The sequence below is a fragment of the Echinococcus granulosus genome, assembly GCF_000524195.1.
Source record: "Echinococcus granulosus chromosome Unknown EG_S00022, whole genome shotgun sequence".
In the NCBI taxonomy this organism is placed as follows: domain Eukaryota; kingdom Metazoa; phylum Platyhelminthes; class Cestoda; order Cyclophyllidea; family Taeniidae; genus Echinococcus; species Echinococcus granulosus.
The window spans coordinates 185,462-205,522 of record NW_020170402.1 but is presented as its reverse complement, the minus strand read 5'-3'; the positions used below and the strand labels follow the sequence as shown (position 1 = coordinate 205,522).

At 42.3% G+C, this 20,061-nt stretch overlaps 3 protein-coding genes across 3 annotated transcripts in view; all 3 read right to left on the bottom strand. All coding sequences in view use genetic code 11, as the record gives it.

The window, feature by feature from the left end:
• Nucleotides 1-2,500: 2,500 nt before the first annotated feature.
• Nucleotides 2,501-6,288, bottom strand: EGR_03882 (BRO1 domain-containing protein BROX; the record flags this gene model as incomplete). The annotated part of the gene is made up of 10 exons (XM_024493131.1): nt 2,501-2,608; nt 2,765-2,936; nt 3,468-3,597; nt 3,641-3,722; nt 4,977-5,062; nt 5,283-5,372; nt 5,407-5,585; nt 5,630-5,725; nt 5,767-6,144; nt 6,188-6,288. The coding sequence occupies 10 exons, from the start codon at nt 6,286-6,288 to the stop codon at nt 2,501-2,503; spliced, it is 1,422 nt and encodes a 473-aa protein (XP_024352403.1).
• Nucleotides 6,289-9,671: 3,383 nt separating this feature from the next.
• EGR_03881 (Beta-1,3-galactosyltransferase) lies at nt 9,672-11,299 on the bottom strand (the record flags this gene model as incomplete). The annotated part of the gene is made up of 2 exons (XM_024493130.1): nt 9,672-10,565; nt 10,952-11,299. The coding sequence occupies 2 exons, from the start codon at nt 11,297-11,299 to the stop codon at nt 9,672-9,674; spliced, it is 1,242 nt and encodes a 413-aa protein (XP_024352402.1).
• A 7,287-nt stretch (nt 11,300-18,586) lies between these two features.
• Nucleotides 18,587-20,061, bottom strand: part of EGR_03880 (Fragile X mental retardation syndrome-related protein) — a gene marked incomplete at both ends in the record, with an annotated part of 9,324 nt that continues 7,849 nt past the window's right edge. Inside the window, one exon of the mRNA XM_024493129.1 lies at nt 18,587-18,613. Within this exon, the coding sequence (XP_024352401.1) occupies nt 18,587-18,613 (27 nt within the window). The remainder of the gene's footprint in view (nt 18,614-20,061) is intronic.

Genomic DNA, 20,061 nt, shown 5'->3' with positions numbered 1-20,061 from the left:
CCCTGAAGACAAAAGGGTACATAACACTTGGGCAGAATAAGCATTTCCGACCTACAGAAGGGCATGGAGGCTATTAGCAGGGACTGGAGGGGCCCGTTGCCAAAACCGAGAATTAAACGACCAATTAAAGTATCTCGATGGAATACTTAGGGCAGAAGTTGGGCTCAGACGCCAATAGTTGTAGCACCGTGAGTTCCCCTTGGAGACGAAAAAAGACAGTACGAGGGCAGAACATGCGCTGCCGACGTACAGAAGGACTAGAAGGGTCTATTGGCATGGCCAGACCGCCCAGAGGAAGTACAAAGGCTGAGCCTTCAATGCCCGCGAAACCAAAACGAAGAGATGAACAACAATCAATGCATTGCAATATGAATTTACTCAATTAACAGTGGCAAATCAGCCGTTTGTCGATTCACCTCGAATTAAATTTTTCTGCTCGTCTCCTCCCAGCAGCCGAGGTGCGCACTTTTAAACAGATTCAGGTTGGCGCTTACCTATAAAGATAGCTTTGTTTTGTGCACCTTGAAGGAAAATATTTCCGTCGATTGAAGTATTTTCATGCTAACATCGCTCTTAAATGCTAATGGGTGCGCAGAGGAGAAGCTATAAGTGCACCTCTCTGATTACACGATGGACGTGTTATTTATCTTTCGCTTTGAAACATATAAGGCATATAAAAATGCATTATGGTTTTTTAGTGCTCCAGTCCACCTTGAGTCCGAAAATGATTGATAAGCTTTTACAAGTACCAAAACCTTCGGGGAAATAAAAGCCCGCGCGGTGAGTCTTCCAAATCTTTTGGCACAACGCAGGCAACGCTTGAAAAAGCAATCAAGAGCCAGAAAAGAACCATCCATTTCTTTCCAATGTCAGTACTATATCTTGCCAATTCTTATGAATTCCCAATTTTGGCCCACAAAATTAAAATTTTATCCATTTGGATCAGATGTACTTGGTACTGCTGCTGCTATAACACTCAAGGCCTCCGTGGATGCAAAATCGACAACAAGCTATCTAGCAGAAACGACATAAGCGCCACGCCACACCATCAAGATGGTGGCTGAAATCACGGGGACCAATGGGCATGCCTAGTCAGACAGACAACCAAAACAGCCACCGATCTGTTACGTAGCATTTGTTCGGACTACATAACTATGTCTGCCTGGCATACCAATGGCACCTTGCAGTTTGTCATTAGAGCTGCCAGTTTGTAAAACCAGTAAATAGCATCAAGGTAAAACAGAATTCTCCCATATGCAACTTCCGCGGTGGGGACAGAGACTCATCCCTTTTTGAATAGGGGTCCGATAAGCTGAAAAAGTTATCAATACCTTGAATCGAAGAGACCAAAAGTGGCTCTAAAAGCGTGACGGAAACCATGTTTTCTGAATACCCATTTACAGTGCGTTGGCAGGAATGCTGAATGTAAGTGCTAGATCTGCTCCTGCCTCTGCCCTGATTCATGCCAGTAAAGTGCAGGTGTCAGGTAATCACCCCAGCAACTGATAACAGAGAAGCAGCATGGGGTTCGGTATTTTCGTCTTGACACTTAACTGAGCTTCGTAAAAAAATTGGTCGAATGTCATTACTGGGAATGAACATCTACCCTCAAAAAGTACATCATAAGAAAGTGGAGTCTCAAAATGTTGGAAATTTTTGAGCACTCAAATGCAATTTTAAAATCACCTAGTTTATATAAACAGAAGGAAGACTAGAAGAGGGACGTCTTGATTGAGACAACAATCATTTTTTATATCTACCAAAATTATAACCGAAGTCAACTCTGTTAAAACCACCAAAATATGCAATGAACAACTGCTATAGAATTGCTTAGGCCAAAATTTTACCCGACAGTGAGTGTGGTGAGTGGATTTTTTGTCCTTTGCACGTTTGCTAAGTATGTCACGTATGCGTGACGCGCCAATTTCCTCGCCGCAAATAATGTGGTGCGTGCTTTTTATCTGCATATTATACCTGATTACGCATGAAAGTTCACATGCTCACACTTTTTACACATCCTAAATGTTATAAATAAGTCCTACAAAAGTTAATACTACAATAGAGCAATAAAACACCTGACCTGTGGTGACTGACCACCCACCGAGAAATTCGTCATGGACGTGCCTGTGATTAAAACTTGGTCTACTTAAATAAAACAGGAAGTTGTAAAGTACAACCAAGGTTAGTCACTTTTGACATGAAAGAGCAACTTGCAAATTCACAGATAACTGAAAACCATTTACAGTCCCCTTTCTGTGGATAGAGAATGGAACGAATCGCACTACCCGCCAAAGAACAGCTTCACAAAATCACTCATTTTTAACACTTATTTATCAGATAGAAAAAATGGATGTGACCAAAAAGAGGCTTATGTAGTAATCACAGTCACCAGTGGGAGTGAGATATATGCTGGATATAAAGTCATCTTGAGTACTAGCTTGTGTGTGTGTTAACGTGGGTTTCTGCTTACTAATCTTTTCGATGTCACCATCACGCCTGTTTACGATAGAATGCATCCACTTGCATTGTTTGGATCCTTGTCGCCCTGATAGATAGGAGCCTCCGGAATCGAGCGCAACTTTTCTGCCTCCTTCTGATTCGAGTTGTACTAGAACAAGAATACTGAGTGAGCGAATGCATCGGTCCAAGATGAATGGACAAACGAACGACTGGTAGATGCGGAATGGATGGACAGAGATTCAATTACTCTAAACCAACAAATGAAGGAAGGAATGAGATTAGAGAATCATATCACAACACGTACGTCCTTCTGCATTATCCACTTGGCCACCTTTGAAGGATCGAATCCAGGCACTGCCTCTTGCCACAATTCATCGATGGTGAAATTCAAGCCCTGGGGCAGTTCCGGTGTGGCAATACCGAAGCTCGCCTTCAACTGCAGATGTGGCATAGTGGCTAGCACCTTCTGGTGGTAGCTGAAAAGAAGCCGGCACAAATAAAGACGTGGATAGATCCCTAAATAATGATCCCTTAAGTCCTATACAAAGGCCTACAGTGAAGTCAGGTATAGACTGAACAAGTCAAAATTATGTTCATATAACCGCTTTCAGAGCTCTAAGACATATTCCTGTGAATAGAGATTGGTACAGGAAATACGCTTATTGCACGACAATGCCCAGCCTTAAGCAATGCACGTCGAGCAAAATTCCATAGGGTCTGGTGAGAAATCATCTTATCATATTCATTTCCGCTTTAAAAGTGCTTATCACACCTCGCTACCTTGTAATGGTCGAAGCAGAAGAATGTCGGGAATGGCGCTCAAAAGAGGACGGATATTTGGTAGAAAGATATTTATTCTAATTACATATCTATTTATATGAGGTCTTTCTAACCTCCACAGCTTATGCGACCAACTTCCAGGTCCAGGTGCGCACCCAAAATAAAGTCAATCTCAAGCATGAATAAATGCTTTGTCAAGCCTACTGAACATTTGTGAGTAGACCCACATCATGGCATTCTCGGTTTGCGCCTTGGCGAGAGTGCGTTGAGCGTAGGGCTGCAGACGGCGGATGAAACAGAACTCGGCGCCCGAACCGGAGCGGTAGACCTTAGCGGCGTTCTGCGCCTGTGTGCAGTCTAGCGGAGGAGATGGAGGTGAAGGAAAAAAACGAACACTCACATTTGAGGGCCTCCTGGGCAGAAGCTATGGCCATGCTGCAACGATCAGCTTTCAGCTCGCTCTCGGAGTAGAAGCAGTGAGCCTAAAATGAGGAGCAACATAATTTATTCATTGGGATTCGATCAAAGCTGAATAAATGGTCAAAGAACTAGGAGATTGACAAACGCGTGGAATTTGGGAAACAGACTAATTTACTTTCGAAAATTAAGGATGTAGGAAACCGCCCTGTTAGATCCATCAACGCTCGCAAATGACTAATTTAGAAATTTATCACCACCCCAACATTGTTACCTTTTTCAGCGGATCTTTCTAGTAATGGGATGGCGAGCAGTTAGTAAATACAGCGCAAACAGTCCGAAAAGCACTATCAAGCAAAGACTATTCTTCGAGCAATCAAGGCACCAGGAGTGGCATCGACCTTCAGGTACCTGAAAAATCATTGAATTCGCTTTGAGAAAATTAGGTACACATAAAGTCTCAGTTAAAGATAGTGCCGCCTGGGAAGTGATTCCAATGGACTGTGAAAACTAGATCAAACGTAATAGCAAAATTTTTTTCAAAAAATCAACAAACATTGCTTCAATTGAAAAGTGCAGAAAAGTAGACATAAAACTCTGATTATCAACTCAAAAATATACCAATTCTAAACCGTGGCTAGGAGAGTATGAACCATAGACTGCTAAAAAAATGTTGGCGAGGGACTGGAATTTATAATTCGAAGGTACATTATATTCAAAACTAATGAATATTCATAACTCAGGATGCCAAAAACGACAAATTTGGAAAGGGACGCTTGGGAAGGTTGGAAATGTGCAAAGATAGAGGTAGGAATTCGGAAGGTAACTTCCAATTCTTGACCAAAGGAAATCCAAAATTAAAGCACTTAGCCTGGTTTAAAATTATTTTACAAAGACACTGATAAAAACACAGTGTTTTAAACTGCCCATTCTTGCGGATTTCAGTAAAATATTTTCAGAATCGTGGTACACACACAAATAAAATTGAATTAAACACCCACATTGTTATGCAGGCCTTCTTAAGCAAACTTCAACACCACCTACACATCTTAATTTCATTACGAGCCTGAGCACAAGAACAAGACCTCACCACACTGTCGTAAACTTTGGCGCAGATGAAGTGGTGAAACGGATCTCACAGCTACCTATTGATTAATACGTTATCCAGAGATGTCAATATCAAACCGGGAAAAACAACGACACCCATAACCTGATTGGTTTCTGCCATAGGCACGGAAATAGATAAGTTGCCATGGTGACAGGCTTGTAGAAGAGGAAGGTAGAAAATTAAATGAAGTTGGGCGAATACAACAACTCACGTAGGCACGAAAACAGGCAGTTTTGAAGATGCAGTAAGCCCGCCACTTTGCAACCAGAGACTCGGAAATATTTTGCAGTCCAAATCCTGTGGGAGAGAGCAGGAAAGGACGTATTTGTTTCACGGCTCCGAGGACTGAATAGCGGTCATTCGACTACATGACTATCAAGTGGACCTTATTGGAAATAGCAGAGAAGTTATAATACAAAGCACTCCAAAATGCCAAAAAATTGAAGGCCGCAGACCGTCTTTTTTTATGTGATTCTTAGTTTACAGACGAGAAATATGACATCTGCCCAAAACTTACTACACTTTTCGTACAAAATCGCAGTTTCACACGCCAACGGGGCAATAATCCCGGGATCATGTTTCAACTCCATAGCACGAGCAATAGTAACTAGAAGACAATAAGCAGAGGGTAAAGGTACTACCTTCTTGCGCCTCCGCCAGACTCTGTAAGACATAAGCTTCGAGGATACATGGGTCCAAGTCTGATCCGCTTTCCACTTTACCTTTCATTTTGCTCAAGAGATCTTTCTTGATATGCTCGAACAGCCCGGCTGCGTTTCGTAAGGATTTATACACCTCCACTGCTTGCTCCATTTCAATGCTATGAAGGAAAAAATGTTATGCTGATAAGTAAAATATTGTTACTTGTTGTTCGACGCGATCTTGGCAGCATGTTTGGAGAACCAAAGAGCCAGATTGAAGAGAATTCCAATTAGTTCGAAGTTGGCGTCACGCAGAGTCCTAACAACAATAAAGTTATGATTATAAAGTAGACAACCAACATCGGGGATTTGTGTTTAATGTCTAGTGAGTTTGTCCAAGTGAATGGAATGAGGCGCCGTAGTGAGTGTACCTTCTTTTGTTCTGATTCCGATGGTTGAGGCTTCTCAGACTTCTTCTCCTTTTTCTTCTTCCCCTCCTTATCCTTCTTAGTTTTTTCAGTGACATTACCGGCATCAGGCTCAGGGGCTTCTGAGGCATTGCTATCTTCGCCATCATCCTCATTATCTTCTAAGTCCAATTCGTTGTTTGAATCAGGCGCCGTAGCGAGACCCACGAGGAGGGAAATGTACTGATTCGTTGCCTCTATCATTGCCTCTCGAGAGTTACCAAGGTCCTCAAACATTTTCATCAACGTTTGACGTCGTTCTCTCATATGGCTTAAAAGAAAAAGGTAATGAGATCACCGACGAGTGGCCGTACCTGCAGATCATCCGCGCGGAAATACTGGTAGCAATTGGCCCCAGATCAAAATTTGGACGACCAGAAGCTTTGTATGGATTTCTATGAAACCACTGAGACATAATTACTGAGCAGCCATAAACAACCCTAATAGATAGAACAAGGCTTCGCCAAGGCACGTCAAAAGATTGGCAGCACTCCAAATGACTTAAACAAAAAACGTGAGTGATCAATTAATTGCCATAGCCTTTCAACTATCTACTTTTAGGTTCAATAAAATAGGCCTTATTAAAGTTGTGCGAAAATTTTCAAAAAAAATTTTAGGCAAGATGCTTGTATTTTAAAATTGTCAGGCGTATGTCAAATCTTACCAAGGTGTTTTGTCAAATTCTACATCCAAGTTGCAAGGCACCTAAAAAATAAATGGCTAATATGAAGGCAGCATATTTGGCTAATATTTACTGGAGGATATGATCCATCGAGACATAATGAGATATATGGTAGGGTCCCAGCTTCTATACTTACATTTGTATTTTACGAAACTTTTACTGCACTTTTTTTCTAAACTAAGCATTATCGACTCCTTTGAAGTAAAACATTGCCAAATTTTTCCCTTTTTAAGTGTTATCTCCCTAGTCTTTCTCGAAATTGTAAGAAGCCACGGTGGTTCAGAAGAATATGTTTTACTAAAGGAGCACAAGGGTCAGAAGCTACTTACATAGTCTTTTGGTCATGCCACCGAGCGGATATCCAATCCCTGAAGACTTAAATTCCAGTGACATGAGGTGCAAAGTTAAGCAGACTATCGAAGCATTGTAATAAGTGGTTCTATTTTATTAACAAAGCTAGTTTGCCAATCTGTGTATTTTTATCCCACTGATTAAATTTAAATAGATATTTATCAAGAGCTGAGTTGAGTTTAGTAATCAAGTTGCGCGTATCTACAGATTCCTATCGCGTACTCTTTCTGCGCCGTAATTTGTGATCAAAGATACTAAATAGCGCGGAATCGCCTCACTGGAGCGCCGTTACTCGATGTGCCTAAAATTGGGGGGCTTCTGTAGTAAAATGATTGTTCCTATGCATTGCTTCAGGTGTTATGGGTGCAGATTAAAAACTTGGAGTGAGGCGGTGTCATCGGTCCTCGAGCAGGCGACAAACTCTGCGTCTGTTATAGAACTATGTTTACTTTCCAAATCCCATATTACCAAAATGCATGGTTCTTTCGAGTTGGTTGTCATAGAGCTTCTGACTAATAAGTGTGCTAAGGATGTGTTCAACCCCAAAGAAGTTTCTCGTTTCGATTCCTTAAAAGCTTTCTTGTAGAGCCCAATTCTTTGCATTCTAGGATTTTTAGAAACTCGTGCCCTCATTTGATCCTCCTGATAGTTCACTATGTGGTAATAGCATAGGGCTACTTCACTACCTTCGATAATCACCAAGCCCTCGCCTGCGCACGTGTCTCACCTCACTTTACTCGAAAGAGCTGGTAATGTAAAACCCGCATTATTAACTGTCTTCTGATAATAACAAGCTCGCTTATGCACATAAACACCAGGCTATAACGAAAGGCAATAAAAATTGGTACCTCTCGGTTCAGCAAGGTTTTTAGAGGATGGTGGCTTTTTAGTGCCAGTTCAGAGTCCTTAATAGGTTAATGTGACAATAAAGTATCTTTACATGGAATTTGTAAAAACCGCATTCGAAATTGTTGGATAGAATAAAGTGTTCAAACTGGGAATTTAGCCGCCCATATCACTATCAATTTACATCACATGATACACGAGCGCAAATGCCAGACAGTCTATCTATTTCACATTCCCGAAAGCCTTTTAAGCACTATGGAAGGAATGCATCGTAATGCTGCGATAGTTTGCTCGACTCTAAGCTTAATTATGCGAGCACTTAAGGATCCATAAGCTGTACTTCCTCACATCAATCGAGTCTTAGGACTACGATAGTAGTCCAATCTATGCTGTATGTTGACAATACATATTCTGCTTAAGTATTACATCCCCTTTTGTCTTTAGCAAAGTCTTGGGGAGCCACATCGATGCCAGCAGAAAATGGACTTGATGCCAAAGGACAAATATCCTTATTGCTACTGGTGAATGCTATAGTTTGACGTGATGGAAGTAGGGCACATGCTGCAGGTGGGAAAAAACCATGATGACCTTTAACGGGAAGTTTGCAAATGACGTTCAATGTAGACGACTACCCCAGTCCTGAGGTCTGTGGGATTGCTCTCAACAAATAGAGAGGCACTAACCGTGAACCATCTGGTAAAGCTCTATACGGAGCTGTCTACGGTATCTGTTCGAAGGTGTCAAGAAGACCCAAATAGGTGCTGTGTCTGGGAGGCACTGAAGTAAGAACAAAGTGGCAATGAGAAACAGGCGCAAAATCTTGACCTTACAAAACCACTTTAATCCCTGTCCTTTATTAACTGATGACGACTAGTGATGGACACACGTGGGGGTTAGCACATTTCCATTCCCCCACTACGTTACCCAAATAGGTAGAAACTCCGGATCCAGTAAGATTGCCAAGATGGATTAGTGACGTTGCAGACAAATTTCCTCCCAGTAGCACGCAAATCTGATGGCTGCTGCTGTTAGTTTTGGGTGTTTTCCCTACATTAACGATCACATTGAGATGGCCTACGCCGAATGTTGACCAAGGGGTGCTCAAAGGGAGAGAAGGCGCTAAATAATTCTTTGATTATTTGTCTGCCCAGTGGTATAGCCTCCAAAACACTCCAGTAGGCCCTCTGCTCTTCTCTCCATTACTGATATACTTTCTGCCACACTTCAGGCAAGACTTGGTGTGCTGCTGTTGTCTCTGAGTCATTCGACTTCAATGGCGTAGGGCAATTTCACGAAAGCAAAAGGCTTTAAATGAGAAATTTAGAAAGAGCATGTCTTAATTATGTAGGTGGTACGACATTTGTCATAAATCACTTTCCTTTGGCTTAAAAGGTCCTTGAAGTGGAAAAACTTGATAGAAATGCAGATCTTACGTCACAACTAACCATTGTGAATGCTCGTGGATAAACCACTTAAGAGTTTTTTTAGGAAGCTCAACAGGAACAACTTCATCAACTTTTAAAAGGTTTGGAGAAATGCAGACGCCTTTTAAAGGTGGTTTGAAAGCATTTCATAATTGTATGCTTAGCATATTCTCTATCAACCTGATTCTTCTATCTCAGCTCAATGTCCCAACGTATACGCCAGATCGTGCCTTAAATAGATGCTTTTAACAATGGTCAACTGGAACAGTTCAAAAACGCAAGTTTTGAAATTTCGCTTTTCCCGTGAGAGATTCAAAGCCGTGGGCCAATGGGATTTATGCACTATGCTTCTTTATAGACACCAAATACAAGGTGTACTGATTACTGTGGTCTGCCAGTGGAAAAAATGATACCCAAGTGGCGGTCTAGTTCTACATTCAAACAAGCTATTGAAGTATGAACAAAATATCCATTAATCCACATGGAAAATAATATTCATCTAAAGAACACCTTACTATCAACTGGTTCAAACTCTGACCTTTTCTTGATCAACATGTTCTCTCTCGACATATACTCGTGGATGCTGCTCAAGGTGATATTTAACCTCGTAGCTACCAGTCCAATCCAGGCATCTTCAATTGGGATGTACTGGGTGAAGAGCATCCCCAGAGCCACCCGCTCAACATGTTTGAATCCCGCCAGGATGTATATACCCTGCAAATAGGGCGGATAGAGTGGCCAGGGAGCCTCTTCCTTTAACAGAGCCCATTTCTGATAACTTTTCCAGCCGAATCGTATCACTTTCGCGTTAATTTCTACCTTCCCATGGAACAGGGTTCTTCGTTGCTTTAGAGACATAGAGGAGAGGACTCGAATAAGCTGTTGCGGGGAGAAGGGGACGTCATCATCGATAAATAGTACGTTAGGCTGAGTGATTCGGCAGAAAGTTGAGAACCACATGAAGGAGTAATGGGTCTTCATTGTGAGATTGAAGTAGGTATCTTCGTAGTCACCCACTATCATATCGTCGTGAGTGACTATCTCTTCAGCCAAGTCTTTAGAGGTTTGTTTAAGTGACTCCGGGTTCAGATTCTCACTTCCACTGCCTTTGAGTTTGAAATTATGGGTACCACGTCTAAAGAAACTGTTGGTTTGGGTACGTGGAACACCCAGGGAAAATACCAGGCCGATTCGCATATCTCGGATGTCATGAGCGTTGTTGTTCACCACATCACCGTATACACGACGAAAGAGTTCGCGACGCCGGAAGCCGGCTACATTGGATTTGACCACCACGACAACGTCGAAAGCATGACTGACGGGGTTTTCCGGGTGGCACACTCCTTGGCTAATGGCCAAGTATCTGAAGGTGTCGCCATTTATTGGAGCCTGAAATGTTTAAACTGTGTATATGTTTACAGAAGGTAAGAAATGCAACGGTAACATTTGGTCATCGTACTTGATGAGCTGAGAGAACATGCTCAAGAAAATATGGAGCTTAAATGGCGCCAGCTCTATTATGCAAAAATAGTAATATTGCTTTAAATTCGTAACTTGGCTAAGGACAAAGTTGGCAACGAAATATGGCTATGGCTATTTCACTAAACTTTAAGGGAATAGATTATCTCTATGCAAGATGTTATTCGCAGGGATAGAAACCACCCATTCAGGGAGCTGTTTATTCTACCCTAAAAATTAAAGTGTTACTAATGTTGAGATTTTGGGAAACCTTTTTGGTTTCTCTTTGATTATTGAAGAAAATGCGCTTGCCTCACCTCTGCAATCGGTATGCCGTTTAGTAACCGGTGGATGGTATCGTTGAGATCTAGTGGTTGTGGATAGACGCGATACACCCGTGGATTAATGGGACGCTGCCAGTGTATATCAGCAATCCACTGCAAATCTTTGTGACTCAGAAGCACTGACTGATTCCCATTCTTGCGAACATAGACCTCGGGAATTTTGAATTCTGATTTGCTTATTCCATTAACAAGGTAGATGGCTTTCAGCTCGTAGACACTTCCCTTTTTTCGAAGTTGAAAAGGCCAATTTGTAGAGTAATAGGCAAGATTGTCTGTACGGAAGAGAAAAGTGATTCTAATTAGGGTCAGTATTAATATCATGACAAGGCTAATCCGCCAAATTTTACGTAGAGGACTTTCTAGCACTGTATACAGACATCGTTGTAGTTCCATTTTCGTGAGGCATTCATTCGTCGGGTATTTAAATCCCTTTGATATGACTGTATGTGGGTGCATACCCAAAGCCATTTCTAATTGGCTATCATCAGGTCAAACGCAAACAAGAAATCTGGTTCTCTAAAATAAATAATATAACTCTTCAAAACTTTCATAAATTCCCTACCTAAAATCCAACCAAATCCATCGATGCGCAGGAAGTAAAGTCACGTTATGGGCAAGGCTTGCACTAAAATTAGTTAAAAACTGCAAATTAATCAACAGGTCTCTTGTAATTGGTGTAAAATAAAAGTACACCAATGCGTGAAGGCGCCCCTCAGTTTGGCTTATTTTGGTCTCTTCTACGTCTTTTACGAGTACAGTGGCTCAACGTGGATTACGTAGCCTATAACGATTGAGACGGGTCGACGCAATTACTCCAACGCCTTTTGCCTAAAATCTCCTTTAAATGACGACTAATGAGGTGGGTCCTCTCAAAATTCTTTTGCGCAATGATGAAACGTCGCTAGAGAACCCATGAATTAACTCTATTTAGCGGTCCTTAATTGACAAAATTTGGCTAAATCCTATTTACTATTGCTCCCTAGTTTATTTGCACGCCTATATTTTTGAGTAAATCAAAAAGTTTCTAAAAGCTAATAGATCATTTCGAAGTAGTTAACTCAAACAAATGACTGAATTAAGTTTTAGCTGCCTAATGGATCTACTCAATCAGCTCTGAACGCTAATTATCCAGTTTCCATTTACTATAAATCAAACATTTTTCTTCATCGCTGTATTTATTCTAGTCTACACCCTCATATCGTTTGACGGACTGGTACGGTCAGTGAAAATCCACTTAAAAGTACCATCGGAAGTTAGTATTAAAGCAACTTATGAAGTATTTTATACCTGCGTCACTTTGAGTAAGGACTGGCGATTGTAAGAAACATTCAGCTGCCATTTAAATCTCACGGTGAGTAGCTGCCACAACAATGGCATGGACAGAGCCGCCTGGCAATTGCAGCGACCCTAGTCTTAGTTGGAGTTAAAAAAAGTCATAATACTGGAGCGAAAAAGGCATTGCTAATGCTCAGGGATCTGAGGGCTACTGACATAGCCTGGAGACCAAGCCACCTAGCGAGAGCGCACAGGTGGAGCCTCAAGTGCCACGAAAGTTGCAGCATGAATTTAAAATGAACAGAAGCACCAGATTACCAAAAATGCCCATAATTTTTCGTTGAACATCAACTAAGCACGCGAGTAAAAAGGAAACCTGAAGTCGTTTCCTCAATCACTTTATCAAATCGTTATGGTATATAGCCGGCATAATCTACCGACAAGCCCTAAGCGACATTAACCGCATAGTTGACGAATTTTTTCGGGTACTAAAAATGAATAAACCTTTTCAAAACGAAGTGAACAACTGTTAAGGTAGCTGAAATTTGCGTTGATCATTCACGTAAATTGCGTTACTCGTCGATCTGCACAGAGAAAGCTGAGGTAATTAAAATCTTCAAAGCGATTCCGTGTTTCTGCACTCAGCTAAGTCTCTGGCGGAAGTTAGAATGCTCTCTTGAGTGGCTCTGATTATTTAACTGACAAAAAACGCGACTTTTCCTAAATAATCTCTGCTCATACATTGGAGCCTGATTCTTAGATATATTAATGGTATACAAAATCAAATCCGGGTTTCCTTTATGCAAAGGCTGCTACAATGAGTGCTTGAGGACTTAGAGTTAAAAATGCTGGTGGTTTCCATAGATCGCTAGATACTAAATAGCAAGTGTAGTTGGTCCTATTTCATTACCCTGTCGGTCGGGGCCCCTGGCTTTAGAGATCATTCCAAAGTAAATCACCTTAGCTTGATATATCCTTTTGATATGCCACTCTGCCGCCCTTTGATTGGCTGATAATAAAGAGAGTTTTTCTCAAAACAGTACTTTCGGTAATCACTCGTTTAAGCTGACTATTTGATAGACACAGATGACCTCAAATAGTGGAAGGAAGGTGATTTATTTATAGTGAAATTTGCATGGAAACAATGACGATATTACCTTGACTCCTCTGTGTGGTAGTCAAGTAGGTGGAGTGAAATTTAGTATCATTTCAAACTCCCATTTAACTCCCACAAAGGAAAAATGATTGGCTAGGACACCCTTGATTACATGGTTCACAGACCTTCAATGTTGCTTGTCAAACTCCTCGCTTTTGTTTTGCAGGTACTAAAGGCTCCGCCTTTGTACTTCCGCTAAAAGGGGGATGGCCTGCGGGCTAGGTCACTAACTCCCTCTATGCTCCCGCTGTACATCGACAATGCATATTCTGCCCGAGTAGTATTTCTTTCTGCCTCAATGAAGACTCAAAAAGATGAAATGACAACAGTGGAATATTAACTTGGTCATAAAGGATATCTGTTTTGATTTCGATTTCTGAATGCTAAATCTTAACGGAACGGAAGAGTTTGCATGTGCTGCGGATGGGAGAATCCGAGGCAATGACGTCTACCTTCGACAACTATCCCGGCTCCCTATACTTCAGGGATGCTATTAACAACAGAAGCGATAGTAGCCATGGGCGTGAACCATCTGGAGAAGTTTGTTAGAGAGCTGTCTACCGTACCTGCATGGAGATGTCAACTATGCAGTCACGCGGTGCATCACCTGCCTCCTTACTAGCTCCATAGAATCCAGATAGATGTAGTTGGGCATCACTGAAGTGAAAACAAAGTGGCGAAGAGGAGCAGATGCGAAATTTTATCTCCACAAAACTACTTTAAACACCGTTCCTAAGTAAATAATTATGCTTTTGGGCCAGTGTTCCCTACAACTGATGTTGGGCATACGCGATGGCCAGCACACATAGGAAATAGGAAGGAACTCCGGATCCAATGGACTTGTTAGGAGAGATCAGTGACGTTGCGACCAAATATCGTCGCAGTTGCACGCAAATCCAGTCACTTGCGCGGTCGATTGGTGGGAGTTTTACAACACCACCGACCACGTTGTAAGGACCAACGGCGCTCAAAATAAGAGAGGGACAATGTAATGTAATGATTGCTTGTTTGACTCCTCAGTTTGGTTCCACGGTCACTTGAGGCCTTGTCTTTCTGCCTTAATACCATAATTTCCTCAGTCTTTGGGAAAGACTTGAGGCACTACACGAGTGATGCGTGTTACTAGATAAATTAATATTTTAGCCAAATGCACAACTCTACAGAGCTTGTCAGACTTTTCAAAGAATTGCTATAGTCATATTGGGGAAACAATCAACCATCAAGTGTAAAATTTCAAATGCTTGACAATTCCTCAAGGTTAATGAACTCCTCTTCTCTAAATAAATGGTTCAATTTATGGTATTTCGGTAAGAAAAACGATTTTTGTCAATCACACCGTCTATCATATTTTGCATGTGATGCATCATCGGCCTTGCACTGCACAGGAGACTCTCTTGCATCTGGAATTTGTTAAAAAAGTTACTAGCGCTTGGTTGTAGAGTCAAAAGAACGACACTTAATCATAGACTCCGTGTCGGTTAAGCACCCGCCATAGAATCGTTTATGGCTGTAGTGAGATGTCCAAAGTGGCCAATCTTAAGTGCTCGACGCAAGGATTCCTAACTCAATTGCAGAGACAAAAGTAAAAGTAAGTTTCAGGTTATCCCAAAATCAAAAGCTTTTAAAATTTTCAGCTACTGTCTAAAGATACAGAGCGTTCGAAGTTCTTCATAATCCTTCTCCTTTCTCCTGGCGGTAGAGAAACTTCATGCAAGGAGCAGAAAAATTTCCCTTAGTTCTCTACTACCTCACTGTTTCCAAAGGGGCAGAGGTGTTTTAAAGTGAATAATGCAACTACCAGGCCAGCGTTATGCGAAAGGGGCATGGGCTGAAAGTCCATACAAACACGAATAGCAAGTGTTCATTAAACTTGTCAATTTTTGACATTAACACTTATTGGTGCAGCATGCGACTACATACTGGATCACGCGCATCTTTCCCATTTCCGCTGTTGGGATTTCGCCTTCTATATTGAAGTTGATTCACTTTACCAACACCTTAATTACCTCAGGCCCTAGAATATCTCATTTGTTTATTTCAGGAGAATGTTCAGCCACGTGATTTAAAAAAAGCCCTTCAGAAAACTGAAGAAACAAGTAGTGTAACTTCGATGTGAGCGACGATAGGGTCTTCTTGTTACCCTGTCCGGGTTGATGGCTTAACAAATAAAAAGATGAGGTGTGCTATGTCGTTTCTGAGTATGTCACATCCACTTCCATTCGCCCAGACTTACGTTCTTGCAGCAAACGTTCAGCAGTGGCGTATGATTTTCAAATGACTGCCAAAACCGTGCATACTACTGGCGGAGACGTCCCACGCTCAGAGAGCGTTCCGGTTCTATTTTCTACAAGTTCCCATTTTTGTAGCTTACTCCCAAACATTTACTAATATCGAACTCCCACTAACACCCTCCTGACTGACAATTCAAGTGCGCTAATACTCACTTCAAGGTCAAGGTAACTTCGTTGCTATAACAACGGCAATTTCCATGATCCAGCCATCAGGCGTACACGCTTTTCTGTATCCACTTTGTTTACCCATACACGTCGGCAATAATGCCAGGTATTTGGTAGGGACACCGGAAGAATCCAAGGCCACGCGCGCAGAGCCCAAGGTCATAATTATTTACGTGAAGGTAAACGAATTCTACTTCATTTCATGGGTTAAAAAGGCGGCGCAATCACAAATTGATTGTCACTGTCCTCCTTTGTAAAGTCGTGCATCAATCGACTGACTTGAAGGACACAGAGTGCACCCGTGTAAAGATAACTTAAAAACAAAATCATGGTGTTAAAACATAACATCTGACTAGAAGATAAGCGTGACTGGGGAGCCTGCCTATTCCCTTGACCCAAAACAAACCCTCGATATTCGAGGTGTATCATTGGAGTACCCAAAATTTTCTCAAGAACAATGGAACTGAGTCTACTGGCATGGTTTGCAGGCCATGGCTCTAAGGGACCTAAGTGCCATCGTAGTCAAGAGCATAATTAAACTATCACAGCATTACACAACCACAAGATCAATTGCATTTGATGGTGACAGTCGAAAAGCAGTGAAGTTTTTTCGTAAGGTGCTACAACTTGCAATCCAACGAACTATGCTTGATAGTCATTCAGGTAATTAGATTTAGTGGGAATCGCCTTGACGCTTGGTGGTATTTGCTGCTTTCACTTCATAAAAAAGTTCATACATAAAAAATCACTTTGTAACACTAGCGGGGAGCGCATATTTGATTGCGGATTTATGACACAATATCCCTGAAATAACTCCAAGTGGAGTTTAGGAACTACAGATTCTACTCCAATTTCTCTAATGAATTTGATGACATTCAGCCACTGTATAAAGGCATTTTAATTAGTGCAGTGTTGGCACCCGAACTAACCAAGGCTACGATTGTTCATATGAGTCGTTTAAAAGAAACGAACGTATTCTTGCATTCCTCAAAACCAATTAAGCAGCCGCATTTCTGTTTTATTTGAATTAGTTCAATGAATCATTTATCCTGAATTCTGTGAAACGCAATATTCTTTTCAGTAGACTAGTGATATTGTTGCTACGCCTAGATCCTAATTATCGTTACCTTAAAAAATACAAGCTATGGAAAAAGGGAGACCTTGTAAAGTCGGCATAGTAAAAGCTTTTCATTTTCCCCAGTGTCCGCTAGGGAAATTTCGATGAATCCCCCTCCACTAAAAACTCATTATTTATAATTTTAATTCCCTTCGCCTTTACCTAGTTATGTACTAAATGAACGTTGCAGGCTGAGAGCTCTTCATAAGACTCCACCGTCGCGTTTAATTTAGCAGAACATCATTGGCAAACCTTATTTTTACTTACATTAATTAAGTAGGACAGTTAGATCCTGCAATTAGAGACTCGATGGCGTCACCCAATTTCAAACGAATGTGAATTAAATAAGTGAAAAGCTGTAACTGAATTTACTGATTTAAATATAATGCCTTGATTGTTTGTTTAATATTCTGTTTTGGCTATGCAGGTACCTAAGGCTCTGGCATGCTGCCACCCCGGTCGGCAAGACCTCCGAGATATGCCAGTAGCCCATCCCCCCCAAGCCCTTCTGGGCATCGAAACCACATTTTCTGACTTGCCACGACTTCAGGGGAGACCAAGGGCGGAAAGCAAACCTCATTCCAAGGGAGGTTCAGTTTGTTTTTTTATTACTGAATGACAAACCCTGACGTGACCGAAGAAGGGAATATGCTGTGGTTGAAAGATTGCGACGAACCCTAACAGAAGGGTTGAAAATGACGTCCACCTCAGACTGTCACTGCAGTGAAAATAAAGTAGCAGGGGAAAACAGATGAGAAACTTTATCCCTACGATACTATTTTAGACATTATGGCTGACTACACAGACCCCAAACAGTACGAAGCTCCAGATCCAGTGAAATCGCCAAGGGGGATCAGTGACGCTGCTACCGAATATCTTCCCAAAGAGCTGTATGATACGTCGATGGCTTGTTTAACTCTTCGTTTTGGTTTCGCAGGCACTGAGGGCCCTTCTGCACGTTAGCCATGGATTTTCCGTTCCGCCATTGTGACGTCTCTCAACTTCAGGGAAGACTCGGGACGCCGCATGGCAGAAAGACACTTTAACACCTTGGTTTCAGCTTCCGTCCACATTTCAACCCATTTCGAGGAAATACTCGAGCACTAAGTTTTGGATCGAGTTCCGACAACTTGACACTAACCACCTGGAAAATTTTCCCTCGCAATCGTCACTTTTCACCATCACAAAGCAACAGTACTACTGAAAGACCACCTTCAGGAGGACATAGTTCCTTGTTTTGTTTTCTACGGCAGAGCCCATTCCCTTCCAGCTACTCTATTTACTTAATTCAAGCCAATTTCGTCAAGAAAGGGGGCACGGTTGATTCCGACTTGGTATGAGACGGCAGTATAAGCCTATGCGATTACGCAGATCTAAATGCCCTACAGCAGCAGCGAGTCTCTGCTCATGCTGCTAGTGTGGGGTTTAAAAAAAAAGAGAAAATCAAACATTTGTGGCGTAGGAGTCGACAAAGCAACGCAATGCTTGCCAAGCCGTGACGTGGGAGTGAGATGTGCAGTAGTTTTGCCTTCTCATCTTCAGGTATTGTAATTTCTAGGTCCCTCTGGTCAAATTATCCTAGGGCTACCGTTTCTAATGTGGAATCACTTGTGCATTGCTGCGGGCATTCCCTGAAGACGGAGGAGGACAACACTTGGGTAGAATATGCACTGCCAACGTACGGAAGGCCTAAGGGGCCGGAGGCAGACCCCCGACAGAGGTACAGTGGCGAAGCCCCAAGTGTCTCGTCACCAAAACCGAGAGCTAATCAAGCAAAGGATTACAGTGCGGCAGCAAACGCCAAAATATATTATAAAATTGACCTTTTCAAGGTCAAGGTAGAACGTGTCTTGTTATGCTTTACTATTGGAGACGAAATTGTGTTTAATTCCAGCTCTCGGTGGACTACAAAAAAAATAAATACCCGGGGGGATAGTTACCAAACCTAGGGGACTAAACTTGCTAAGGCAGCAGAGGCGTGACGTTTGTTTACGCCGGCAGCACAACTAAATCAGTCCTCGGAGGTCAAGGCCGCGGCAAAATAATACACGGTTGCCTCGTTGCACAAACGGATTTGATAGCAGCTAGAGCATGATGAAACAGAATAAAACAGCACGCAGTGTTAATCCGCGCTGACAATGGTTTCTAATTCGAGAGTGAGTAATCAAACGTCGGGTTAGTTCGATACGTCAACCGCATCTCCGTGAGTGTCCTTTGAATTTGGCTACGCGTGGGGCAACCGGACCGAGCCGAGATCTCTAATTTTCTACGTCAAACAAGGAGAAGTTGGCTCCTGTTTTCGAAAAGAAAGTTGAACACTTCAGACCCCGTCACGACAGCAAAGCCTAGACCTACAATCTCCATTCAGTACCAAATAGGGGAATCCAGACTGGAAGTACCTCGGGTATCAACACTACAATAGACACGAAAAATTGAAGCGGACCCTCCCAGGAAGATTCGGCTATACCGAACATGATTTTTTGAACTCATAATTCCCCAGGCCAATTTGACACCCCGAAAATTCACCCCCCCATCTCCCAAAAAAATAGATGACAACCGTCATAGCAGCGCAGACCCCAGACTCACACAATGGAGACTGGTTTGACAACATGGGAATGCCGACGAATGACATCATGACGTGCCTCCCCCCATATCAGAGAAATAACGGCTCCGGGGACAGCCAAAACTGGTGTAAGGTCAACAAAACATGGCAACCGCCTGACAAGGGTAGGAAGCGGACACGAAGATATGGCCACACCGACTGTTAGATGGACTAGAGTCCGTATTGCTTCCATGGCGTGATCCTACCAGCGCCCTGTGCCATCGGCCTCATCCGTCCGACACTCACGCGCCATGTTGAGGGTTAATATCAACACTATTTACTGACTTGCGAAAAAACAGTACTTACCAAAGGTTCGAAGAAGGTCCTTTGGGAAAGTTCAGTGACCTCTCGTAACCTAGGCACCTTTTGATGGTCCTTGCTGACGGTTTCAAGAGGCGACACACCCGGAAGACACAGTTCAACCCGCAGTGAGGGCAATGTGTCGCTTTTGATCAAACATCTCTTTTTTGNGCAATC